A 27,855-nucleotide genomic window follows, 5' to 3' on the forward strand; every position below is an offset into this window, starting at 1 on the left:
CTCCTGCTGAATCTGAGGCCTGGTTGAGACACTTATAAATATTTATTATTTATTTCATTTCATTTGAACAGGGCCAAGACTGCTTTAACTTCAAAGATCTGATGAGATTGGGCCATTCTGGTTAGGATATTATGGTGATATTCCCAGTACATGGTAATAACAGAGCCGGCGTGTCCATAAGGCAATATTTGGCACATGCCTTGGGCACCGGCTCTTGGCGGGGGGCGCATGCATTGTTTCTCGGCACACAGGGGCTGGAAGAACTCTCCCAGCCCCTGCACGCCCAGAAACAACAAGGCGTCTTTCAGTCCAAACTCGGAGAGTGCCCAGGACTGAGAAAGCGAAATGAATGTGCTAGGAGGGGGAGAGGAATGAGGACTGTCTCCAACAAGCCCCTTTGATATGGATAAGAAGCCAGGTTTGTTATAGACCAGGGATGACCAGCGGTAGCTCTCCAGATGCTTTTTGCCTACAACTCCCATCAGCCCCATCCAGCATGGCCAATGGCTGGGGCTGATGGGAGTTGTAGGCAAAAAACATCTGGAGAGCTACCGTTGGCCTCCCCTGTTATAAACAATCTTTATTGTGTAAAAAAAAAGTATCAAGATTTTTTAAAAAGCCACCATTTGCCCTCCTTGAGCTGCCAACTTTGCCCTGTTTGACGGGAGCGCCTTTACAAAGGAAGGTCCCCTTGCTTTCGAACGCCTCTGGCTTCCGAGTTCTGAGCTGAACATTTAAAAAGCAAGCAAGCAAAAGAATTGGCAAAAACACGCAGCCCTGTTGGCAGGTGGAGTCAGCGTTTCCCCCCAGTCGGAGGTGGGGGTGGATCTTACTTGTTGCAATGTGGGTTTTTTGCAAAACCAATCCACTCGTTTATGACCGGAGACAGCTGTATGGCTCAATCCAACCAGAAAAGGGTCCTTGTCGCTGTCCTTTTTTGCAGGAGGCAAGACAGAGGCACCCCAGGCAAAGGGAAAGGGAAAAAGAAAGAGCAAAGCCTGGCTGTCCGAAAGAGCAAACAAGCCTTTTGCCAGCAGCTCACAGTGTGTGTGTATATTCCTTTGCTCTTTTTTCTCTCCGCCTTCCCTCGCAAGAGATCTGGATTAAATGGTGAGTCTGTTGCTGTCTGAGAGCTGGCAGTGAAGGGGGGGGTAGAGAGAGTGGGGGCAGGATCACTATCTCTGGTAATTATTTTTGTAATGCACTGATGACGGAGACATCAGTACATTACAGATGGCAACATGCTTTATTAGTGAGTACATCACAAAGGCAACATGGCGGGGTCGGGTCCCCTGTTATATACATTTCCCGGAACAACTTTCTTCCTGGTCAGGTCCAATCCTGGCTAGTTAAACTTCCCGCCACTGACCGTCATAGGTGGGCTGCGTTCGTCCCTTCCAGGCACCACCCACAGGTGCGCTGTGCTGTACTTTCTGGGATGAATGCCAGACACAACACTCTTCCCCCCCTAGTTCAAGATACATAGTCTTTCAAATGAGCAGGTGGCCGCTACTCTCTGAACAACTACCGAGGTTCGATCTGGGGAACTGGGGCTGCTGCCTGGGGTTCTGTAACCGCTGGTTCCTCGCTTTGGGCAGCTGTCGGCAGAGTGTTGTCTTGATCCTGCAGAGGTATCTCCCCCAACCTGTAAGGCTCCTCCGCCAGCAACCCCAACAAGCTCAGCAGGGTTGCTTCTTGTGGCGGCCCCGTGCTCTCCCCATTCCCCACTCCCCCTGGCCCTGCCGGTTCCTCCAGCAGGGTGTGGTAGCGAAGTTGGCCTATGTGTCTGTGGAGGAGCTGCCCCCCTTCAAGACGAGACCTCGTAAGAGCAGGACCCGGTGAGCCACAGCACCCGAGCTGGTATCCACTCCGGCCTGCTCAAAAAGTTCTTGGTGTAGACTGGATCCCCGAGAAAACCCCCCTAGTGGCCTCCCTGGTCTCAGGGGAGCTGCGGAAGTACGGGGCCCAGTCAGGGTGTAACATATCTAGCTGGGTGGTTAACCGCCTGCTCATGAATAACTCTGCAGGGCTTATACCCGTAGCCAGGTTGGGGTTGATCCTGTTCCCAAACAGGAAGGCGGACAGTCAGTGGTCCCAATCCTCTTGGAGTATGCGACCCAGAGCCTCCTTGGTTGTGCAAACCATGCACTCCACTTGACCATTAGTGGCTTGGTGAAAGGGAGCAGAAAGGGCCGTTAGTGGCTGGGTGAAAGGGAGCGGATGAGGTACCTATTCAGGAATTCCTGGAACTCCCGGGAGGTAAATGCGGTGCCGTTGTCCGTCACTACAGTGTCAGGGATTCCGTGGGTGCAAAAAACCCTCCATAAGGCTCTGACTGCGGCCGCAGTGGAGGTGGAAGCAACTGGGATCACCCCCAGCCACTTCGTGTAAGCATCCACCAAGATAAATAATATTTGCCCCTGGTATGGCCCTGCAAAGTCTAAGTGTAGCTGGGACCATGGCATCCGATTGGATTCCCAGCAGTGAACGAGGGCGCTGGGCGGATTCAGCTGGGACTCTTGGCAGGGCAGGCACCTCCTAACCCACCCATCAATCTCTTCATCCATTCCTGGTCACCATACATAGCTCCGCACCAGAGCTTTCATACACACTATCCCCGGGTGTGTCTCGTGCAAGGCTTCGAGCACTTGCTTCCGGAGTGGGGGAGGGACCACCACTCTGCTGCCCCAAAGAATACACCCTTTGTTTAAGGAGGGTTGTTCCTGGTGGGAAACAAATGGTCTGAATGTAGCGTCCAATTTGCCCATGGGCCAGCCCCTCCCCACCCAGTCCGAAACACGTGCAAGGATGCGGTCTCTGCCCGTGGACCTGGCTAACTCCACTGCATGGAGGGGCCGCTCTGGCAGAGACTCCAAAAGCATCAAGTGGTGGGCCGGGGCCAGATCTGGGTCCATCTGCAGCAGCGGAAGGTGGCTGAGGGCATCTGCGTGGCCCATTGCCTTGCCAAGGCAGTAGATGAGTTGTAGGTGTATGAGTTGAGGAACTCATTCCACCGCAGGATCTGCTGCAACAGTATCTGCTGTGTCTGGCCGTCTGGGGTGAGTAGGCCGAGCAATGGCTTGTGGTCTATGGCAATCGTGAAGTGCCTACCATACAGGTAGTCATTGAATTTGTATTCGTACACCACAATTACCAATGCCTCCTTATCTATTTGGGCGTAGTTGTGCTCAGCCTGGGTCAAAGTGTGACAGTAATAGGCCACGGGGACCTCTCTCCCGTCCAGGAGTTGGTGGCCCAGGACAGCACCCACTCTGTAAGGGGAAGCATCGCATGCTAAAATCATGAGGAGGGACTCGACAAAATGGTGGAGTACCTCATTTGAAACCAAGATGTCCTTGACCGCCTGGAAGGCTGCGACCTGCTTTTTTCTCCAGACCCATGGGGCGCCCTTATCTAGGAGTCTGTGTAGGGGTTTGGCCAGGGCTGCTTTGTGGGGCAAGAATGAGTGGTAAAAGTTCAAAAAGCCCCCAAAAACTTCATAGCTCCGCCCTGTAAGTGGGGGCCGGGTCTGTACTATCGCCCTGGTCTTGTCAGCTGTTGGGTGAATTCCTGCGGCATCCACCGCAAACCCCAGGAACTCCAACCTTAGCACCCCAAGCAAACACTTCTCCCGCTTCACCTTGAGACCCGCATTCTGGAAACGGCAGAGCACCTCTCGAAGGCAGAACTTGTTGGCGTTGGATGCCGCTATCAAAACGTCATCGAAAAAGGGTTGTACTCTGGGAATCCCTTTAAGGAGAGAGTCCATTAAGCTCTGGAAAATTCCCAGAGCCATGCTGACCCCAAATTGTAGCCTCCATGCCTTGAAAACCCCCCGGTGCGTAATGATGATCTGAGCCTCCATCGTTTGCTCATCCACCAGAAGTTGTTGGTACACTTGGGCCAAATCCAACTTCCCAAAAATCTTGGAACTGGCCAGGGAGGCAAGGACATGGCTGACCACCAGGACGGGGTATGGGTGGTCCTGTAGTGCTTTATAAAATGTGCATTTGTAGTCTGCAAAGATGCGCACGTCCCTGTTCCACTTGACTGGAGTGACTATGGGGGTTTCCCAAGTGGCATGGGAGACGGGCTCTAGCACCCCCTGAGCTACAAGGCAGTCCAGTTCGGCCTTGATTTTTGCCTTGAGTGCAAATGGGACTCGCCAAGCCTTCAGCCTTAAGGGCCTAACTGTGGGGTCCAGCTGCAATGTGATAGGTGGCCCCTTGTACGTTCCCAGAATCCCATCGAATACTTCTGGGAACTCCCTGCACACTTGGTTGAAATTGTGGGCCTGTATGTGGTCCACCCCTACAATTTTGATGCCCAGGGGCTTAAACCAAGCCAATTCCAATAGGGTGGTGAGCTGGTGCTTCACCACAAGAATGTCCAGGCCCCTTTAAAATTTTTGAACTCCACCCTAACTCTGGCTCACCCCATGATCTGCACTGGATTCTTTTGAAAGTCTCACAATATGAACTCTGTAGGCCGCAAGGCCAGCCAGTTGTGGGGACAGAGTTTACTGAGGGTCTCCTCTGAAATTATGGAGGATCCCGTGTCCAATTCCATCAGGCAGGGACCTCTCTCGATCAAGACCTGCACTTTGACCTTGTCAGGGGTATCCTGGGGCAAGTTCATTACCTGGATGCTGTTTGCGACTGTCATGTGTGCGTCTGTTGAGTCGTGATATGCGGACTGGGGCCTCCTGTTGGGTCTGGCCCTGCAAGCTTGGGCGATGTGACCCACTTTTCCGCAGCTTCTGCAGTCCATGTTATGGTAGGGGCAATCTCGGTGCTCGTGTGGGTCCCCACAACTGACGCACTTGGTGCTCGGCTTCTCTGCTACCCATGGTCGGTTTGGTGTTTTCAGCCCGCTGCATGGCTGGTGGCGAAGCTGATGTGCTCCTTCCTCGTTGGAGCCATCCAAGATCGAGGCAGCGGTGGCCTGGTTCACGGAAGGGCTGGTATGCGTCTGTTTGAAGGCGGTTGCCTGTCAGAGCGCTTTCACGAAGTCGATATCTTTGTCCTCATATGCTAGCAACTTTTGGCCCTTTTTCTCCTCCCGGACGCCAACCGCGAAACGGTCCAGCAGGATCTCTTCCAGGTACCCCGTGAAATCGCATCTCAGGGTTAATCCACAGAGCTCTGCAAGATACTCGGCGCCAGACTCAGCTTGTCTCTGCTGTCTTGTGTGGAACGCATGCCTGCATGTGAGACGAGACGGCTGTGGCACCATGTGGTTCATCATCACCTTGACCAGCTGGTCGTAGTTTGCCCTTGTGAGGGTGGTCGGCGCGATGAGTCGCTTCATCAGCTGGATGGTCTCTACCCCGCATGAACTCAGGAGAAGCACCTTCTTCTCTGCCTCCATTTTGTGCAGCTCTATGTATGTAACGTACTCGAAGCGGAGACGAGAGTAGGGCAACATGGTTTATTAGGAGCACGTTGCAAGAGAGCGAACACGCGGGCCGGGTCCCGCTTATATACAATCCCCGGTACAGCCTACAGGGTTGGTCAGGCCAATCCTGACCCGTTGAACTTCCCGCCACAGCTGTTGATGGGCGGGGAGATTCGCGCCCTGCGCTCGGTCGCATATTATTTACTGATACACTACACCCCTCCCCCCCTGGTTAATGAACATAGTCTTGCAGATATGCGGGAGGTCGGCGCTCTCTGGTGGACCGTCTGGGGAGGTCCTGTGGGGGAGGCGCCGCCACCGCATCTGATGCTGCGGGGGACCCTGGTGCGGACGGTGGCGGCCGGACTGGTTCTTCGGCACCTTCGGGCTCTGGCGGTTCCGGTGCTACCTGGGCCGGCGTTAGGGGTGATGGGGCCGCGTCCTCCGGTCGGTCCCCGCTGGGCTCTTCTCCGGCTCTTGCCTCTTCTGTGTCCGCCAGTTCCTCTGGTAGCGTGCGGCGCCTTAATTGGTCTATGTGCCGCCGTAGTACCTGGCCCCCCTCAGTTGATATGTCGTAGTGGCGGGACCCGGTGACTCGTAGCACTCGGCCCGCCACCCAATTGGGCCCCCTTGCGTAGTTCCGGGCGTAAACCGGGTCGCCCGCGAAGAAACCCGTGACTGCGTCCCGGACCTCGGGGCTCTCGCGGGTGTCTGACGCCCAGTCAGGGTGTAGTCTGTCCAGCCGGGTTATGAGCTTTCGCCCCATGAGGAGCTCGGCCGGGCTCACCCCTGTGACCGGGTTGGGGGTGATCCTATTGTCGAATAGGAATGCCGCTAATCGGTGGTCCCAGTCTCCCTGTACAATACGGCCCAGGGCTTCCTTGGTGGTGCGGACCATCCGCTCTGCCTGACCGTTGGTGGCTGGGTGGAAGGGGGCCGACCTTATGTGCCTAATAAGGTATCGCTGGAGGAACGCCTGGAAGTCTGCGGATGTGAAAGCGGTCCCATTGTCCGAGACTATGGTGTCCGGGATACCATGTGTGCTTAAGACCCTGCGTAATGCTCGGATTGCGGCTGCGGACGTGGTGGACCCTACGGGGATGACCTCAAGCCATTTGGTGTAGGCGTCCACAATTATCATGAAGATCTGCCCCTGGAATGGCCCCGCGAAGTCGAGGTGGAGTCTCGACCATGGTTTCCTGGTGGACTCCCACCTAGTGGCGGGGGCGCTGGGAGGCTCGGGCCGCGACTCCTGGCACGTCTGGCACCTGCGGACCCAACTCTCTATTTCCCCGTCCATTCCCAGCCACCAGACGTAGCTTCTGGCCAGGGCCTTCATGCGAACTATGCCGGGGTGGGTCTCATGGAGGGATTCTAGAACACGCCTTTGCAGCGGGGGCGGAATCACCACCCTACTCCCCCATAGTAGGCACCCCTTGTGTGCCGCTAGTTCCTCCCTCCTGACCTTATAGGGTTTGAAATCTTCCCCCATGTTCCCCTCTGGCCACCCCCTCACCACCCAGTCGAGCACCCGTGCAAGTGTCTTATGTTTCTGGGTGGCCTTGGCGACCTCCGCTGCGTGAAGGGGCGGCTCTGGGAGGCTTTCCATCAGCATGACCTGGTGTGCGGGGGCGGGGTCTGGACCCATTTCCGGAAGCGGCAAGCGGCTGAGCGCGTCTGCGTGACCCATAGCCTTGCCGGCCCGGTGTACCAGTGTGTAAGTGTAGGAGTTGAGGAATTGATTCCACCTCAACACGCGCTGTGACAGGATTTGGGGGGTTTGTCTATCTGGGGCCAGCAGACCTAAGAGGGGCTTGTGGTCCATGGCTATGGTGAACCTCCGCCCATACAGATACTCATGGAACTTGCGGACCCCCGCCACGATCGCCAAAGCCTCCTTATCTATCTGCGCGTAATTGCGCTCTGCCGGTGTCAGTGTGCGGGAGTAGTACGCCACCGGCACCTCCCTCCCGTCCGGGAGTTGGTGCCCCAGGACTGCTCCCACCCCGTACGGCGACGCATCGCAAGCCAAGATTACGGGAAGGCCCTCGTCAAAATGGTGGAGCACCGCATTGGACACCAGAACGTCCTTGACCGCCTGAAACGCGGCGGCTTGTCGTTTGCCCCAAACCCAAGGGGCTTTTTTATCCAGTAGGCGGTGAAGGGGCTCTGCTAGGGCTGCCTTGTGGGGGAGGAATGAGTGATAAAAGTTAAGGACCCCCAAGAAGCTTTGTAGCTCCGCTTTGCAGGTGGGGGCCGGAGCTTGCACGATGGCCCGTGTCTTTTCTTCCGTGGGGTGGATTCCCGCTGCGTCCACGGCGAACCCCAGGAACTCCACCCGCGGAACCCCCAGCAGGCACTTCTCCCTCTTGACTTTTAGCCCCGCAGCCTGGAACCGGCGGAGCACCTCTCTTAGGCGGTTGCCGAATTCTTCGGGGTCCGGGGCGGCGACTAGCACGTCATCAAAAAACGGCTGGACTCCCGGGATCCCTTTCAGGAGAGCGTCCATTATACTCTGGAAGATCCCGGGAGCGACGCTAACCCCGAATTGGAGCCTCCTCACCCTGAAGGCCCCCCTGTGTGTCACTATCGTTTGGGCTTCCGCCGTCTTAGCATCTACCGGGAGCTGTTGGTAGGCCTGTGCCAGGTCCAGCTTCCCGAAGATCTTGGACCCCGCTAGGGCAGCCAGAACGTGGCTTACCACCGGCACTGGGTAGGGGTTATCCTGCAGTGCCTTGTTTATCGTGCATTTATAGTCTGCACAGATCCGCACCTCCCCGTTTGGCTTGATGGGGGTTACGATGGGGGTCTCCCAGGTGGCATAGTCCACAGGCTCCAGGACTCCCTGGGCTGTGAGGCGGTCTAGTTCGGCCTCTATTTTTGGCTTTAAAGCGAACGGGACCCTCCTCGCCTTGAGCCGAATCGGCCGGACCGTGGGGTCTAGCGGTAGGGAGATGGCCGGCCCTTTGTAGCTCCCTAGAGACCCATCGAACACGTCAGGGAACTCTTGGCATATCTCCCCGAACCCCCTGGGTGTTAGGGTTTGCCCCACCCCTTCCACCCGGATTCCCAAGGGTTTGAACCACGCCAGTCCCAGCAGGGTGGCGAGCTGGCGCTTAACCACCAGGATGTCCAGCGGGCCGTAGAAGGACCCCCGCTCGACTTGCACCCGCGCCCACCCCGCGATTTGCACCGGATTCTTCTGAAAGTCCCGGAGTATGAAGTTCGCCGGCCGTAGTTGCAGCCGCTGCCGGGGGCACAGTTCCCTCAGGGTCTCCTCCGCTATGAGGGAAATGGAGGAACCTGAGTCCACCTCCATTTGGCAGGGGTTCCCTTCGATGAGGACTGCCACTTTAATTTTATCGGGGGTGGCGAGGGGCAAGTTCAGTACCTGAAGGGACGTGGAGTCCGTGGAATGGAACTCCGCCGACTCGTGATGCGTGGTTGGCCTCCGGCGGTTGGGCTTGGCTCGGCAAGCCCTCGCAATGTGGCCCGTTTTTCCGCAGCTCCGGCAGTCCCAGTTCCGGTATCGGCAGTCCCGCCTGTCGTGGGGGTCGCCGCAGCTGGCGCACTTGGTGGCCGGGACCCTCTCCGTCGCTGGGGGTCGTTCGGCTGCTCGGGGGCGTTGGGCGGCTCTGCTGGGTGGCCCGGCTGGGCGGCGCAGCTGGTGGGCTTCTTCCTCCTCTGGGCAGTCGTGGTCCAGCTCCTCGTGGTGGGCGGCTTCTGTCCGGGCCTTGGGGAAGGTCCTGGAGGTCCTCTCGAACGCCACCGCCTCGCTGAAGGCGCTCTGGAGGGTGAGCTCTTCCTTGGCGAAGAGCTTCTGCTGGAGCCTCTCGTCGCGGAGGCCCCACGTGAATCGGTCGGCCAGGGTGTCTTCCAGCTGTGGGAAGCTGCAGTTCCCGGCGATCTTGCGGAGAGCCGCCAGGTAATCGGCGGCCGATTCCCCCACGGCCTGGTCTCTTCTGTGGAACAGGAACCGACGGGCCACCCGCGAAGGCTGTGGCGAGAAATGGCCGGTGAGGAGCCTGATGATCTCCTCGTAGGACTTCTCCGTGAGGCGGGCGGGAGCCAAGAGACCCTTGGCGATCTCGAACGTGGCTGGCCCGCAGATGCTCAGGAGAACGTCCCTCTTTGAGCCTGCGTCGGTGACCTTGTTGGCCCTTAGGTAGAATTCGACCCGCTCCGCGTAGGACTCCCAGGCCTCGGGGTTGGCGGGGTCGAATGTCTCGATGTAGCCGGTGGTTCCGTTCTGTGTGGCCATGGCGGCGGCGGTCAGGCCTCGTGGTTGCCCTAGATCTCCGTGGTAGCCGCTGAGGCTAAGATCCCACCTTCGTCGCCAGTGTAACATACTCGAAGCGGAGACGAGAGTAGGGCAACATGGTTTATTAGGAGCACGTTGCAAGAGAGCGAACACGCGGGCCGGGTCCCGCTTATATACAATCCCCGGTACAGCCTACAGGGTTGGTCAGGCCAATCCTGACCCGTTGAACTTCCCGCCACAGCTGTTGATGGGCGGGGAGATTCGCGCCCTGCGCTCGGTCGCATATTATTTACTGATACACTACAATGTAGTAGTTGATCTGGTCCACCCATGATTCCCATAAGTCGGGCCGGGTGACATCGAATGCCGGTAGGGTTTGTCTGGGAGCAGTAGCCATGACCTCGGCTGCGGGAGCACTAGATTGCAGGGCCTGCAGGCGGCTGGAGACTGCTCTCTGCTCATTGGAATCCCACCTTTGTCATCAGTGTAATGTACTGATGACGGAGACGTTCAGATGGCAACATGCTTTATTAGTGAGTACATCACAAAGGCAACATGGTGGGGCCAGGTCCCTTGTTTTATACATTTCCCGGAACAATCTTCTTCCTGGTCAGGTCCAATCCTGGCCAGTTAAACTTCCCGCCACTGATCATCATAGGCGGGCTGTGTTCATCCCTTCCAGGCACTGCCCACAGGTGCGCTGTACTGTACTTTCCAGGACGAACGCCAGACACAACAATTTTATATTCATTATCCAACCTGTTGCTATTTATAAAAAAAGCTCTTTCTCAGAAAGTGAGAGGAGGAGGGGGGGGGGAGGACTGAAAAGTGCTGCATTGTTTCTGGGTGTTCAGGGGCTGGGAGAGTTATTCCAGCCCCTGCACGCCCAGAAACAACAGGACGTGATGACATCACTGTGTGACATCTTCATGCCACGTATATGCAATGGGATGGGGGAAAATTGGACACACGTCGGGGTTCTGCCTCAGGCGGCAGAACCCCACACACCAGCCCTGAGTGATAATGTATACTGCAAATGCAAAACTACAGCCTGCTCTTTAGGCTCCCTTACTGAGCTCATGAGTTGTAGCCCCAAGTTCCAGGCCCAAGTTCAGTTCAGATAGCACTACTGCAGACACTTCCCCCTCTATATCTAGCATTTAATTTACTTAAATGGGAAGCAAATTTGTATTTATCACCAGCTCTCTGATTGAATAGTTTTTCTATTTATGTTCATGTTACTGGTTCAAATAAAGGCTCTGTCCTGTATGTAAGTGTCTAACAGGACCAGATCTACATGTTTTTGAGGGGGGGGGGGCAACATTAAAAAATGACACCCCCTTATGGGCTCATTGTATCTTATGGGCCCATAAAAAAGAATGGACTCCATACCCAATTTGGTGCCCCCCTCTGGTGGTGCCCGGGGCAAGCACCCCCTCTGCTTCCCCTTAGATCTGGCCCTGGTGTCTAACGCCTAAAGAAAGTGATACAGTTATTTAGTAAGATCTGGAAATCTTTACCTTTGGGAAGTCTTCTTGGTAGAACTTGTGGTAGCATCTAACTTAAATAAAAAATTCCATAGAAACTGTTTTCTTTGTAATGAAAAATGTTGTGCTTTTCTTGCAAAATAAACAGAATAAAAGTGTAAGGGGTATGAAATTATGTTTTCCAAATGTTTGTTCCCAGGGGTGGAATGTTTCATCTCTGTACTTAGGAGATTCCTGCACGTACTGTCCTTAGAACAAACAGATGTGTCATAGTTCATGAATATAAATGCTTGTAGAAGACCTGTGCTATATATCTTTGGATTGCTTAAGGCTTCCCACATCTTGCACAGGTACATGCTCATGATTCAGAGTTTATTCAGAGCATAAAGCATCCCAGCCTTGTCCTGAGAAAGAATGCCATCATTCCTCCCACATCTACCACAAATATTTGTTCAACAGCGAGATGCTTATGTGTGGCAATGTGTACATAACCTACTTCTAGGTGTCAGAATCTCTGGACTAAGTCCTAAGCAACACTGAATCAAGTATGCTCAAATCCCATTGAAGCTAACATGACTGAAGTATTTGTGATATGTTGACATATTATGAAAATATTACATGCACTTACCCAAATGTAAACCTACTGGACATTGGCTTTCAGTACCACCTACCCAGTATACAATATTATCATCCAGTACCTCACAGGCCACAAGTCAAAAATTAGGACATAGAAACAACACTCCATACAAGGCAATTTTATATATAGGCACTTAAGATCAATGAATACAACAAATAGGCCTCACATTCAGTGAGACCATTATGACTGAACTATCAGCCATTTTAAATGTTGGATCTGATTCCTGTTTGATGTGTACCACTTTTCAAAGGCCTGGGGAGAAATCTGGCACTAGGATCTTATTCTCAATGCAGAGTGAGTAGTTTAAAACCATGGACCATTTATGGACCTTATGGACCTTGTGAAGGATCAAGTTTCCCAACCTCGTTTATTAAAAAAAATAGTATATTTGATCATAGAGTTGTATATCCACCACCCACCATATGCTCATAGCAAAAATTATGATGTCATGTGTACCAGTTCCAGAGTTCCATCTCTTTATGATATTCTAACATCACAGATCCATAATGAAAACCAAAGTATCCTGAGGTAAGTTCTTTCATACTTTGTGAAACTCTAACAATAAAGAGAATTTTACGACATATAAGTGAATTTAATCATATTGGGGCCTATTTAATCATATTGGGAGGATGGGATTGAGTGTGGACACACCATGTGCAGAGGGCTCTACCACTATGTCAGTTTGCTATTGAGAGGTACTCAAAGTGGGACATAATGTATCTTTGTACTTTAGCTGGTCCAGTGTACAATGCAGTCTCAATCAAAGTTACACACTTCTTAATCCACTGACTTCAATTAACTTGGAAGGATATTACTATACCAGGAAAATCTCAGCATTCTTAAGTGGCATAACTGCTCTTCCCACACACCCCAGCAAGTCTATACACTTTAATTTGTTTTTTCTTTCATATCCCTATGGCTGTAGTAATTGCCCTAAAATGGCATCCATACTGAAAACCTAAATTTAATAGCATTGTTCAGAAAAAAAAAATTATGACAAATAATAAATATAATGTACAGGATATGCACTGAAAAGAGTGTTCAGATCTCCAAAAGGGACAATATATGAATACTCTTTCCAAGCAGCCACCAAGCAAGAAAAATTCCATATATCACATCAGGAACATTTCTGTGTGGGTGTGGCATATGACTCACCTTGCAAATAGTTGGCAGTGGAAAGTTCAGTCAAATCACAGCTGACTTGTGGCCACACTGGGTGTTTTTACACTGGCAGTTTGCGACTCTCTATCTCCGCATTTATAATTCACCTTTTACATTACATAACGTTCTCATAATTGTTTCACATCATTGCTTCCCGAGGCATTTACATATGTTTCAGTGAGATGGGTTTCGACGACACCACAAAAGCGTTTTTCTCTAGACTAGTTTTGGACTGGTCTTTTCTCTATGCGCATTTCAAACTTGTATTGTAAAAGTTTTCCTGCGTTTTAAAAAACTCCTCCAAAAGCCACCACAAGGTGCAGTAATTTTCATGAGAACTGACATCACTTGAAATTTTTACATATCATTGCTTGCCTCATCTAGTGATTTAAATTTGTATTGTTTTTGCAGTGACACGATTTCCAAGCAATCGTATACATTTAACTAAGCACTGGTATTCCGGCAGCCCTCTGATCAGAGACCCCCCCCCCAATTGAAACACTTGAATGTAAAAGGAAAATAATTAAAGCGAAACGGTGGCAGGCGATTTGAAGACTCTAAAACTCTGGATAAAAATGAATGTAAAAACACTCACCATAGGGTTTTCAAAGCAAGCAGCATTCAGAGGTGGTTTGTGAAAAGTCCTGTGTGAAACAATGGTGACATCAGGGATGTGTGGCCTAATATGCAAATAAGTTCCTGTTGTTTTCCTACAAAAAAAAGCCCTGCTTCCATCCAAACACTAACCAGGACTAACCCTGCTTAGGTTCTGGGATCTGACTAGATCAGGCTAGCCAGGGCTATCCAGATCAGGGCTAATCTTATGTTCTAATAGTGGTCAGGATATCTTTGTATACTTAAATCCAGTGACTGGAGCTGTGAATGGGACATCTTTTTACAAAGCTGAAAAGGGCCCTAAGTTTGCAGAAAAACGTGAAATATGGGGGGGGGGCTATTTTGGTCTTTCAGGAAGAAAAAGGTAGGGGGAGGGCGCCCTATTTTGGACTTTTAGAGCGAACTCATTGGGGCCATCCTGGCTAGGTTTGCCAGCTCCAGGTTGGAAAATTCCTGGAGGTTTTGGAATAGAGTCTGAAGAGGGCAGGGTTTGGTGAGGGGAAAGGCCTCAGCTGAATATAATGCCACAGAGTCCACCTTCCAAAGCAGTCATATTCTCTAGGTGGACAGATCTCTGTTGTGTGGGGTTCAGTTGCAATTCTGGGATATTTTCAAATCCTACCTGGAGGTTGGCAACACTAGGCCTGGAAGTAACCTCTGAATTACTTGATACCAACCAACTTCCATGAATCAAATAGACCTATTGCTTACTTCTGTTCGACAGCAGCCACCCTATGAAAGTCCACGTAGTGTAGTGGGTAGGGTCTGAGAAACCTAGGTTCAAATCCCATCTTGCTGTGGAAGCTCACTGCATGATTTTGAACCAGTCACGAACCTACTGCAAAGATAGGGTTGCCAAGTCCCCCATGGTCTCTGGCAGGAGACTTTCTTCTCGTGTGCATAGCATGTGTGGCATGATGATGTCACTCACACGGGACATCATCCCACTGGTGACAGTGCACACTGGCTGCTCTAGCAGCTTCTAGGGAAACTCTATGTTTTTCTGGGATACTCCAGCAATTTGGGAAGGAAACTCTTCCAAATTGCTAGCCCCCTCCAGGTCACCACCGCCTGCCCACCCACCCTGGCGCAGCATCCCACCCGCCCCCGCCCTCCCAGGTGCTCCTCTGACCTGCCCACCACTGCTAAAAGCGGTGGCACTCCACTCGCTCGCTTCCTTCCCCCTGGGGCTTGCCAGCTAAAAATAAGTTTAGCTGGTGAGCATCCCTTGCCTGCGCGTTTTGTCTTTTAACAAAACGCGCAGACACGGGCTGTTCACCGGCCAAGGTTACTTTTAGCCGGTGAGCCCCAGGGGGAAGGGAGCCAGCAGAGCACGGTGGCAGGCAGGCAAGCAGAGCACTGGGGGGGGCGGGCGGGACACCGCGCAGGCGGGTGGGGAGGGGGGGCACAGAGCCACAGTGGGGAGCCACAGGGGGGTGCTTGGGGGGGCCAGGCAGCAAGTCTGCCTAGGGCGCCCCAAGGCTTCGGGTCATCCCTGGTGGAGGGTGGACTTTATGACATTATATGCTGCTAAAGTTGCTTTCCTTCCCAAGCCTTACCTTCTCAAGGCTTCACCCTCAAATCTCCAGGAATTTCCCAGCCTTGATCTGGCAACCTTAAGGGGGACTGATCTCTATAGTTGGGAAATCTGTTGTGATTCCAGGAGATTTGCAGCTCCCACCTGGAGGTTGGCAACCCTTGAAGGAAACAGGAAAAGGGGTGCAGCTTTCAGAAAAGGGAAAGAGGAAATAATTGGAGAGAGGGGAAGTGAGATGCCTCCTGTAAGTAATTGTGGGTTCCCAATAATGCCCCAAATACTTATAAAACCTTCCTTCCCCACAAATCTGAGTTTTGTAATAACCTAGGGAAAGAACTAATTTGTTTGTAGGCACTTTTCTGCCTGATGTTCCTCTTCAAATCTATTGTTACACATGGCACAGGCAACTGGATTACCAGAATGGAAGTAATTTCCACTTGTGTCAGCATCACAGCCACTTAGTTTATTTGTTGGTCAGTTGAGTCATATCTCATTTCAGCCCCAAAACAGTGCTGAAGTTTAAATTATATGCTAACAATTTTTCCAGGGTCATCTATGGAGCTTCCTATCCAATCCAAATTCTTATCTAAAAGTCAACTTAGTATTGACTACACCATATCAATGAATGAAGAAGAAAGAAATGAATGGTATGCGGAGTTAACTTGAACAATCAGCAGAGCCAAGGAAACTGTTAAACCACTAAGTAAAGCAAATGTGGAGAAGAAATCTGAAGAGGCACAAGACAGAGACGGGCACCCGAGTGGTACAACCACCATGTGTGTGCTCGTGTATAACCACTCACTGGGTGTGTTTTTCTTTTCAATCCTCAGGAAGAGGCAGCCAGAATTCTCGCCCACCAGCCAGTGTCCGTCGGCACATGTGCAGCTTTGAAAACCCCCAAACTGCAGTGAATGTGTAAGAGAAGCTGCATGACAAACAGTGGATTTTTTTTTACCCATTGTTTTCTCTTTCTCATGACTTTCTCATTTCTGATAATGGGACAGATGTGGTGCATGCCATTAATGATGGGGAAATTGCTTATGTGCCCCATTTTTCAAACTGCCTTGACTCTTGCTTGTCCATATATTCTTCAGAGGACACTGTAAAATTATTTTTGAAAGATTTTTTTGTTGTTTTTAGTGGTTGTCACTTCACTGCTTGCTGACAGTTACAAAAAGAAAGCAAAATATATTTTTCTTGCTAACTTCTCTTTCCCCCTCATCTAGCCAACACTTTTTCCCTTTTCACAGTTTTGCATGGAAGTGAAATTATCCTGTCTTCTTTCAATGACCACTTTTCATTTCCTGCATCTTTGTTGTGCCCCGCTCAACCACCCTGGTCGGTGAACTTCAATTACCTGTGGGGGGTGGGGGAGTTAATAACAAATGACTTTCATAAAAGACATGAAATACAGAGTTCAATATAGGTGACTGTGTACAGGATCCAGATCACCATGAAGAATGTCAAAGCAAAAAACAAAAGTGATGAAAAACCTTCTGCTATCTTGTTTACTTTTCTCCTTTATCAAGTTTAAATAGGTTTACAGCTTATAAGTGCCAATAGTCCCAGATACTTAGACAAATATGCCTCAGTATGCTCTCCTAACTAGATTTAAACTATTGAGCATACATCAATTTTTTATTTTGTGTGAATGTATATATTAGAATACTCAGGGCTTTGTTTGTAGCAGGAATTCCTTTGCATATTAGGCCACACACCCCTGATGTAGCCAATCCTCCTGGAGCTTACAGTAGGCCTTGTACTAAGAGCCCTGTAAACTCTTGGAGGATTGGCTACATCAGGGAGGTGTGACCTAATATGCAAAGGAGTTCCTGCTACAAAAAAGCCCTGAGAATATTTACAAAGTTAGGTCTTCAGCTTCAAGTCTGTTTGATAGGGTGAAACACCATTAAAATAACAAAATATAACATAAAACTAAGCCACAAAATGTACACCGTATAGGTGTGATCCTGTATGAACTGCTTTTCTGCAAAGCAAGTTAAAATGTGGTGTGCAATGGAACAGGGCTCAGTTTGGGATATTTCACCTATAGCAAGCTTTAGAGATTTTTCTGTAATGCATGATTCCTATCCCTGCCTCTTGTGACTATTTGGATTTCTCACTTTAAAACATGGTCCACTGCAAACAAATCCAGCATCAAAATGCATTTAATCACAGGGGGAAATTATAAATGTTTTAGTTCTGTGTATCTTGTCCACAAAGGCTTGTTTGGTTGGCATGTATGTGTTGTCACAGGTGTATTAATCAGTATTGCTATTGGAACATCATTGCTTAGGGGGTATTTTGTTTATGTTTCTTTTTGCTGCATATATAGAATTGTAGAACCTGCTCCCACTCACCTATGACACCTCTTTGTTCGGAGTTCCCATGTTAAGAACATCTCATTACATTGATCTTTTATGGTGCTTACTTCATTTCCTATTCCCAATATCTTTAATAAATCCCTGCCAAATAAAATTAAGCTGAGAATCCATTCCTGTTGAAAAGCTGAGAATCCATTCCTGTTGAGGGGTGACATGCTCAAGGTTTACAAGATTATGCATGGGACAGAGAAGGTAGAGAAAGAAGTACTTTTCTCCTTTTCTCATAATACAAGAACTTATGAGCATTCAATGAAATTGCTGAGCAGTCGAGTTAGAACAAATAAAAGGAAATACTTCTTCACCCAAAGGGCGATTAACACATGGAATTCACTGCCACAGGAGGTGGTGGTGGCTGCAAGCATAGACAGCTTCAAGAGGGGATTGGATAAACATATGGTGCAGAGGTCCATCAGTGGCTATTAGCCACAGCGTATTATTGGAACTCTCTGTCTGGGGCAAGTGATGCTCTGTATTCTTGGTGCTTGGGGGGAGCAACAGTGGGAGGGCTTCTAGTGTCCTGGCCCCATTGATGGACCTCCTAATGGCACCTGGGGTTTTTTGCCACTGTGTGACACAGAGAGTTGGACTGGATGGGCCATTGGCCTGATCCAACATGGCTTCTCTTATGTTCTTAAAAGACTCTAACCCTGTCCATGTAAGACTTCTCACCTTGTCAATGGGTTTGTGTAGACCTGCAATTGAGAAACAGATGAACCTTAAAACCATAGAGTCATTATACTCAAAAAGATAGCTAGCATTCCTCTCTCCCCATGCAAGGCATAGCCATCCACCTTCAATGGTCAACCTATATCAGGTGTACCCAAACTTGCTTAACATAAGAACCACATAGAATAAACATCAGGTGTTTGAGAGCAGCAAGACATGAACATCAGATGTTTGAGCGTGGGAGAGAGAGGGAGGGAGGAAGGAAGGAAGGAAAATAGATGGGGAGGGGGAAGGGAAGAAGAGGTGGAAAGAAAGCAATTTTAACTTTAAATGCATTCTCTCAGCCCCCTGCTGGTCTGGCTTGGAAAAGTGATTTAAAGAGACAAATGAGGTGGTGGGGGCTTCAAGAGCCACACAATATGTGTGGAAGAGTCACATGTGGCTCCTGAGCCACAGTTTGGCCATTCCTGACCTATACTATCAAAACATAGTGTGGCAGGAAACAGATACTTTACATGCTTGCAGAAATATAATTCAGAACAGGATAAGAAAACCCCAAATATGCATCCAAATCCAAATACACATCAAGTTTGATCTTGAAAATATTCTTTTTAAGAATGAATTTTGCCACACATTTTTATTTATGCTTCAATCCTAGTCTGAATATACTCCTAGTAAATCAGTTTAGATGGCCTGAGACTAGGTTTCATAATGTTTTGGGCAGGTATATAAGCAGAATTAGGTTTAAGAGGTTATTTTTGTTATTTTAAATGCATAAACATAACAGCCAATGTTACAAATGCAGTCAATTTGAGAAGCTCCCAATAATTGTTTAGTTCTTCATAAATGATGCTACCTAAAGTCATGTGTGCATCACACTGCAGTTTGCCTTGCTTTACTTTGGTGTGTTGTTGATTCTCATTGTTTAGAATACCTTTTATTTGGTAGTGTCCAGGTGTTCTCAGATTATAAGCATCTTTGTGGCATCATCAGGCAAAACGGGTCTATGTATGGTTCACCTTTCATCAGGGCTTTTTTTGTAGCAGGAACTCCTTTGGATATTAGGCCACGCATCCCTGAGTTAGCCAATCCTCTGAGTGCTGACAGTAGATCTTGTATTAAGAGCCCTGTAAGCTCTTGGAGGATTGGCTATATCAGGGAGGTGTGACCTGTTATGCAAAGGAGTTCCTGCTACAAAAAAAGCCCTGCCTTTCATCACCCTCCTGGTTTCCTATTCTCCTACACCCAGAGCGTTATGTTTTTTTGAAGCAAAGCATATTTCTATGTTCATAGGCATCAGCTATGCCTCTATTTGTATTTAATGCATTTTTCATCATAATGACTGTTGAGGCTGAATTTGTGTTACAGTTCTCAGTGTAGTCTTTGCAGTGAAGTTTCATATTTCTAATTTGGGGGGGGGCGGTATATGGATCATTTCAAATTTCACATCTCATGAAGGAGGGGCATAAATATGCGACAGCATGCCTGATTTATAGTTTCAACAGATGCCCATTTTTAAAACTAAGGAAGTTATCCTATATTAGTTTTATCATATCCAGACCAATTCCCATCTATTTTCACAACAAGATATGCAAGCCACATGAGTCCAAAGCACACAATAGATGTTGCAGATAGGCACTAGATGCCCTATAACTCTAAAAACATGTTTTAGGGAGATTTTTGAGTTATCATATAACATTCTTTATCTCATTTATATTTTTCTAATGATAGGCAATAGCCATAATAGAATACAAGGTTTTGAAAAACTTATCTTGTCCTGACGAGTTATTATGAGTTCACCTATATTTACTGTATAAGCTGTCTCACTGATATCAATTAAATCAATGAGAAGTCGAAGTAAATATGGTTAGGATTGGATTGTTAGGGAAGAACTGAAGAAATTAGCCTACTACATTGTGTAAATTCTCCCACTTTTCACAATGAAATTCACATCCTGGTGCTCACTTAAAATGGCTGTCATTACTGGTTGAATCCCTTTTGATGGTATAAAGTCATAATAATTATCCCCTATGCAATGATGGGGAAAATGGCATGTAAGATTCAACTAATAAGAGGGGAATCATCTTTTTGCTGTGGATGCACTGCCTCAGACCAGATTTTGTATAACTATAATTCTTAACAAACAAGGGCATTTCATTTATGGAGTAAGTTTCCTAGAAAATGATTGCATATTTTCCTTTAGAGCCTTTTCAGAATATCAAAATATTGGAGGTGGTTTAGGTTTATGGATTTTTTTCTCTGAAAGGGTACTATAAAATGGGTGAGTTGAATACTTTCATTTTTACAGTTTAATTTAGAAATTCCACAAAGAGATGGTGAAATGAATTGGGATTCCATATTACAGAACTGCCTGACAAGTGTGTGAAAGGGGAAAAAGCTTAGGGTTTTGTTTTTTTTGAAATGTGAAGTGGATAGCATTTGGGAATACATCTTGAAATGCTTGGGAAACTGATAGCAAAACCTTCTGTCAATCACATATAGAAATGGGCACAGACCAGGAAATCCCAGTTCAGTTTGCAAACTGAACTGGCTCAATTCTTGGACCTGTTAGCAAACTGAACCTGAACTAGTTTTTGAACCAGTTTGAATGAAAACACCCCCCAGGAGGCCTAGAGCAGGGGTGTCAAACATGCAGCCTGGGGGCCAAATCAGGATGACTTCTATCAGGCCCCTGAGCAGCTGGCTGTCATCTGCTTTCTTCTCCCTCTCTCTAGCTTCCTTCTGCATCACAGCTTGCTTTGCAAGGCTTTCTCAATTGCACAGAAGCTACAGAGCAAAGCCTCTATTTTCTCCATTGGCTGAGGGTCCCCCCTGGGGGGGGAAGGGGGGAGGGAGAGCTTGCTTTGCCAGGCTTTCTAAATCTCATAGCAGAGCTACTGAGCCAAGCCTCTCTTTCTTCTACTGACTGAGGCTCTCCCCTCCTGGTCCTCTGCGGAAGGAAGGAAAGAGCCAGAGCTTCCTTTGTCCAGGTTCCTGGATCCCATGGGAAAAATACAAAGAAAGCACCTTTAAGACCAACAAGTGCTTAAGTTTTAAACATGTTTTATTTTAAGGTTTTTTTAAAAAAAAATCTTTGTGTTTGTCTGTGTCATTTATAAAGTTTATATCTCCGCTATCTAATCTTAAATAGGTACACAGCCTGGCCCAACTCAACAAGGTCTCATTTATGTCAGATCCGGCCCTTATAGCAAATGAGTTCGACACCCCTGGCCTAGAGGCATCAAACTCACAGGGGACTCTCTTCTATGTGCCCACAAGGTCTGGTGAAGATTGGACTTTGGGGCTCCAAGTTACAGACCCCCAAACAAAGTGCCCTGGACAGCGCTTTTCAATGAGAGGTCATGCACCAGTTGACTTTCCAAAGTAGCTCAGCCAGGGTCCGTTTTGTACACTCCTGCTACTTTGCAGAGTCATTCCTGGGGATGTCCCTCCATATTCTCAACAAGTTACACGTGGGATGGATTTGGGGAGGTCCAAGTTATGGACCCCAAGGGAAGGGGCCCCCAAGAAGGTGCTTTTTGAATGTGGGCTCATGAGTGCATAGATCAGACCACCCTCCATCTGACTGAAAATGTATTCACTGGTCAGGACAAGCCCACTCACCCTTAAGCAGTGAAACAGTGGGTGTTAGAGATGCAGAGGAAGGAGGCAACCCCAAGGCAATGACCATAGAACTATTCAGGCAAAAAAACAGTTAAAAGGGGGGGGGGGGACTGTGGAAGCCCCCAGGCAGTAACTATGAAATAGTGTAGGCAGCAGAACTCATGCAACAGTAGAATGAGTGTTAGAGATGCAGAGGAAGGAGGCAACCCTGACGCAACAACCATGGTACAATTGAGGGAGGAAACCCAGGAAAAAGTGAGGTGTATTGGAGAAAAGCGGAAAGGGAACACCAAGCAGCAGAACCACAGGCAGCAGAACCCCAGAAAGCAGTGGAATGAGATGGGTGATAAAAATGCAGAGGAAGGAGGCAGCCCCAAGGCAATGACTGTGGGACAATTCTGACAGAAACCACAGGAGAAAGGGGGTGTATTAGAGGAGAGCAGAAAGGAAGCCCCAGGCAGCGAATATGGAGAAGTGCAGGCAGCAGAACAGTCATGGTGTGGGATGGGTGATAGAGATTCAGAGGAAGGAGGGAACCCCAAGACAATGACTGTGGAACAATTCAGGCAGAAAATCCAAAAGCAAGGGAATGTATTGGAGGACAGCAGAAAGGAAGCCCTGGGCAGCAAATCTGGAACATTGCAAGCAGCAGAACCCCAGAAATTGGTGGGGTGAGTGGGTGTTAGAGATGCAGAGGAAGGAGGCAGCCCCAAGGCAATGACTGTGGGATGATTCTATCAGAAAACCTAAGAAAAAGGAAGGTGTATTGGAGAAGAGCAAAAAGGGAACCCCAGGCAGCAACTCGGAAACAGTGCAGCATCAGAACCAAAAAAAGTGGTAGGGTGGGTATTAGAGAATGAGGAAGGAGGCAAAAGCCAAGGCAATGACTGTGGAACAATTCAGGCAGAAAACCCAGGAAATACTGGGGTGTATTGGAAAAGTGCAGAAAGGGAATCCCAGGCAGGAACTCTGGACCAGTACAGTCAGCAGAACCCCAGAAAGTGGTGGGGTGGTTGTTAGAGATGCAGAAGAAGGAGGCAAAGCCAAGACAATGACTGTGCAACAAATTTGGCAGAAAACCCAGAAAAAGGCAGTGGTGGTGGGGGGGGGGTGAGATGGAGAAGAGAGAGGGAATCCAAAGCAGTCACTCTGAAGTGACCCAGGCATGAACGACCCAAGGAGAAGTGGGGGTGGGATGAAAAGCAGGAACACCCTTTGCAGCAAAGAAACAAATGGAGGCGGGGAAGGAATTGCAGCATGGAAACCCAGGGAAGACCATTCCTCCAGGCCCCTGACAGATTAATGTTGATGAGAAATTTCATGTGGAAGTGTGTGTTGGAGCCAGGAGAGCAAGTAATTTCCTCCCCCCAGGTCTACTAACAATGCTATTTCACAAACACAAGGACATCCAGAATTGTGAAAGACCCAACATGAACAAAGACAATGTATGCAGCTTCACACACACACACTGCTCATCGTGAAGAGTGAAGACAGACATCTCTGATTGGGAAACAGCAGTGACTGTCAAGCTTGGGAAGGTCCATATTGGCATTTCCACGACTGCAGAAGATCATCCCCACCAGTTTTTTTGCACAAAAGATTCTGGGTGGGATTTCTTCTCCGAGTGCTTCCAAGCTACAGCAGAAAGCTCAGAGAAGTCCTTGCCAAGCATGTGATTCCCAAGTCATGGCTTGCGAACCTCGAACTGGGCAATTTCCAAGTCTGGATTTCCAAGTCTGAACCAGTTTGTGCCCATCCCTAGTTGCATAATTAAAAAAAAAAAAATCCTGGATGTTTAAAGATCTTCAAAACTTCTAAGGAAGCTGAAGTCAACATTTATTAGAGAATGTCTAGTACTATGGGAGAACAATCATGCAAAATTTTAACAGTTTCAGTTTCTTGCAACCTCTCATGATCAAGGCTTTTTGTTTTAGCTGTTGGATGGAATAATATATCTTGAGATAAATATTACTGCCACCAAAAACTGAAGTTGTGCACCTCTAAAGTCATCATGCAGAGCCGATTTTGTAATGAACTGAGGCGGGAAGGTAGTTTTTGGAGAACAGCAACCCCCATTTATTTGCTGTCATTGTTGTCTTGCCTATGACTCCATTGCCCTCATGTCACCTTTGCCTCTGCCCACGCCTAGTCCCATTGTCTGCACCATGCCCAGTTGTGAGCACATGTGGCTTGCTCTGCTTTGTTTCAAGGTGCCAGGGTAACAAGAAGAACGTATTCAGCTTCTGGGTGGGGGCCAGAGAGTCAAGCATCAGCAGACTGGGGGAGGGGCTACTGGAAAGACAACCTCAGGTGGCTCCTCCCCCTGGTCCGCTGCTGTTGCAGTGATATATAGTGAAGGAATATGTAACAACATCACTGTATGCCCACTTACTCAGCTGTCACATATGTCCATTAACAGAGGAAGAGGTATGCAACTGTGGTGAAAAGAGTGTTCTCAATGCTGTACTTTATGACTGGATCCATGTTTCTTCCATAATATGTAGTTCTTCCCATGCAATACACTGGCTTCACTTACTAACTAACAGCAATAACTAAGTTTCAAGAGTAGTTGCTATTTTTCATAGTATTTTATTTTGGGTGCTGAGAGAGCTCAATATTACAGAACACATCCGTAGGGGTGTTTTTTGTTATTTATTTAATTACTTATAATCTTGTATGTGTGCCTGACATAAATTTAAATAAATCTATCTTTATTCTATTCATAGTTCTAATGGCAAGTCTGTGTCATGGTCTGAACCAGGTGGAAGACAAGTTCCCAAGGGACAGCATATGTGGCACAGACTCTCAGTGCATGTGAAGAGCAAGGAGCCAGGATGCAATCAGACCGCAGTGATCAAGCCCCTCACTAAAAGTTACCCAGTCCAAGGCAAAACCCTGACTTTTTCAGATATCAGCAGTAAGACTCTGTACAATGTGGTGGAGGAAGAAGAGAGTGAGCCTGTGCGCTTCAGCCAGCTGAGTAGTCCTCCCACAATTGTGCACAGGCGAGTAACGGTGACACCTCCACTGCAGGTATCTGCAGATGAAGCCCGCCTGTTCTTGTCTGAACAGAGTCCCAAAAGCCTCCCGCCACCTCAGAGATCCATCATGGAGCAGTTGCAAGGCGTGGTCAACAAATTTGCCACTGGCATTCCTGACTTCAACTCTGTGATCCCTGTCCCCGGTACAGGCAATGGAGTGAGACCTATCTACCATCCTCCATTGATGCAGCAGCAGGTATTGCCACTCCCAATGGGCACATTCAGCAAAGAGCTGGTTTTGCCCCCCGCTGAGGAAGAGGGGGAGGAAGAGGAGGAAGAAAATGAAAAGTTTAAACTCATCCCAGAATATGTGTATGAGAGGCCAGGAAATCTGGAAGAGGATGAAGATGAAGAAGAGGAACAGGCAAACAGCAAACTGACTCTGGAAGATTCACCAGCACTGACACCTCCATCTCCTTTCCGAGATTCAGTGGCTTCAGGCAGTTCTGTACCCAGTTCTCCTGTCTCTGAATCAGTGCTCTGCACACCTCTCAGTGCAACCTATGCTTCAGTCGTCCTGAGGGATTATAAGCAAAGCTCATCTACCCTGTAACACAGAGGCTCTTGGGATGGAAGTGTGTTGACATTGTCTCCTCTTTTGGCTCTGATTTGAAAGGAGAAATAGCAGAAGCCACATGAAGGCATGAGAAAGCATAAAAACATGATACTGTGTATATGGAACGGGCAAAAAAAAAAAAATGTATCCTGCACTAAATCTATTAGAGGGCTCCAGATCTTGACCTGTTGTGTTTTCTTTTCTTTTTTAAAAAAGGGAAAATATTGTATTGTGTTCAAAGTATTGTAGTCTGAGAAGACAAAAGGAATTTTGACAAAGCACAAACCCCATATATAATTTCTATAGCAAAAAAAAAATACAAAAAGAATACACAATGTTCACACTCACTGTCACATGCTCTCTTGGCAACACTTGAAAATGACTGGTTAATATAACCACAAAGAAGACTGAGTACATCTCATGGCTGGATATCTTCACTGAATGCAGCAGACTTTCATGCAGCCAACATTTGTTGGAGAAAGGAAGGAAGGAAGAATGGAGGGGGAGAAAGATGGAAAACAGACTTCTCTGTGCATTGGGTGCATAGGTGTACATTTTTGTGATTTTTTTTTTTTAGGTGGGTGGCCTGGAAATAGCAAGCTGCCATCTGAAAATTAACCAGGGGAAACAAAGATACCCTGTGGGTGAATAGCTAATAAGGAATGTATAGAACATTAGATATAGCCCCCCCTTTGTCAGAATAAACATAAAGAAGACATTAAAAGGCTGCTTACATGAACTAAGGCAAAAATCCCTGTCATCCTGAAAATGTAGATTTGCCCTTTTGTAGAAGATTGCAAGCCAGGTGGCTATACTGTTAACATTGCATTTCCAGTAGCAAAACAATATTTACCAATTCAGTTTTCATAACCTGATGCATTTGTCATGTGAGTACATCATTTGTTTGTGTTTCTATGGGAACAACATAAAATAATTATATATTTTGAACAATTGCAACTTTAAAGCAAAAAGCAATTCCTAATTTTGGCTCATTAGATTACATGGTAGATGCAAGAGAATGAGTCTCTCTCTCTCCCCCCCCCCCTTACTCCCACCCCGTGTAACTGTATAGAATGTGTGTATAGAATATCTAATAACTGCCACTGGATGATTGTCCTGTGAATATACTATGGTATTTTTATGTTTCAATAATGTTTTCTATTGCATTGTTTTAAACAAATACTATAGATCTTTGAAAGTTTGTATGCTGTGCTCAAACATTTTTAATAATCTAAGCCTTCCCTTATAATAGGGTGCTTGATTTTGCTGATATTTCTGCTGTGTGTAATATCTGCTGTTGATAATAACCAGTGCTTCAATTTGTTATTTTGTGTATTTTAAATAAATAAATGCATCTCTTTTAGCAATCTTAGACATACAAGTATTAAAACAGTAAAGGCAAAACTGTTTTAAAATGTTTTGCCCAAAATTCCTTCATTGCTTTTTGTTATTGTCTGAAATCTTGCTCTTAAGTTTTTTCAGTGAATATTTCTGCACCCCATCCCTCTTTTGCATTTGAAAATGTAGACTATATTCAGTGCATCTGTAGACTTAATGAGATCTTATGCACTGCAATCAGGGGTCGCTTTGTAGAAAAATAGGTGGTGGAGCTCATCCAGGGATTGTTATGCAGCTGCACCTACTAGTCAATGGACAAGGTGGGGAGGAGGAGGGGGAACCCTCAGAAAGGTTCAGGAGCTGTGCTCCTGTGAGCTCCTGCTGAATCCGAGACCTGACTGTAACCACAGGGATTTTGACAACACCACAAAGCATGAAAAGTCTGTAGAGTGAATTGGCTCAGTCCACATAGAACTTTGTACGTCAATACCAGAGTCCTGCATTATGAGCAGAAAAGTGTAAGCCTGTCAGGAGAAGGGAGCTCTGACTCTCAAAATGTTATACCCTGAACATTTTTTTGATCTCTGAGTGCTACTGGGCTCAAATGTAGCTGTTCTACTGTAAACCAAAATGGCTAACCTCTGAAACAATCTTCAGGCAAAAAAGGAATTTGTCAGCTCACTCCCTAGACCAGAGAGTATGAGGCTTAAATGGTGACTGGTTAATCCTATACTGCTCTAAAGCGGTGATGGTGGAAAGCACAATCAATTCATAACTGACTTATAACAATCCTGCAGGATTTTCAAGGCAAGAGACATTCAGAGATGGTTTGCCATTGTCTTTCACCATGTTACAAACCCTGGTATTCTTTGGTGGTATCCCATCCAAATACTAGCCAGGGCTGACCCTGCTTAGCTTCCAAGATCTGACAAGATCAGGCTAGCCTAGACTATTCAGGTCAGGGTAGTACAGGTTTTTTGCCTGTGCATTGTAGGAATTCTGGGAAGAGGGAATGTTCATCCAGTTCAGCTATTTAGGCATGAACTATTTGTCCCAACTAGATGACATAGTAAAGAAGTGTGGGGTTTACTGGTGAGTGCCCTAAAACACTGAACTGGTGAGGGAAGGCTTACTCAAATGAACCTCCCAAG

General features: G+C 47.9%; 1 protein-coding gene across 4 annotated transcripts in view; it reads left to right on the plus strand.

Annotated features, from left to right (window-relative positions):
* The window catches only part of GRM1 (glutamate metabotropic receptor 1), a 338,953-nt gene extending 312,556 nt beyond the window's left edge, over positions 1–26,397 (plus strand). For 2 of the 4 annotated variants that reach the window (XM_060240615.1, XM_060240623.1), the window contains exon 9: positions 24,496–26,397. In XM_060240615.1, coding sequence (XP_060096598.1) covers positions 24,496–25,363 — 868 coding nt within the window. In that variant the 3' untranslated portion in view covers positions 25,364–26,397. Of the gene's footprint in view, positions 1–15,925; positions 16,011–24,495 lie in introns of all 4 variants that reach the window. The other 2 variants (XM_060240640.1, XM_060240631.1) reach the window with 2 other exon arrangements.
* Positions 26,398–27,855: the final 1,458 nt, after the last annotated feature.

The sequence above is a fragment of the Heteronotia binoei genome, chromosome 1 (genome assembly GCF_032191835.1).
Source record: "Heteronotia binoei isolate CCM8104 ecotype False Entrance Well chromosome 1, APGP_CSIRO_Hbin_v1, whole genome shotgun sequence".
Taxonomy (NCBI): domain Eukaryota; kingdom Metazoa; phylum Chordata; class Lepidosauria; order Squamata; family Gekkonidae; genus Heteronotia; species Heteronotia binoei.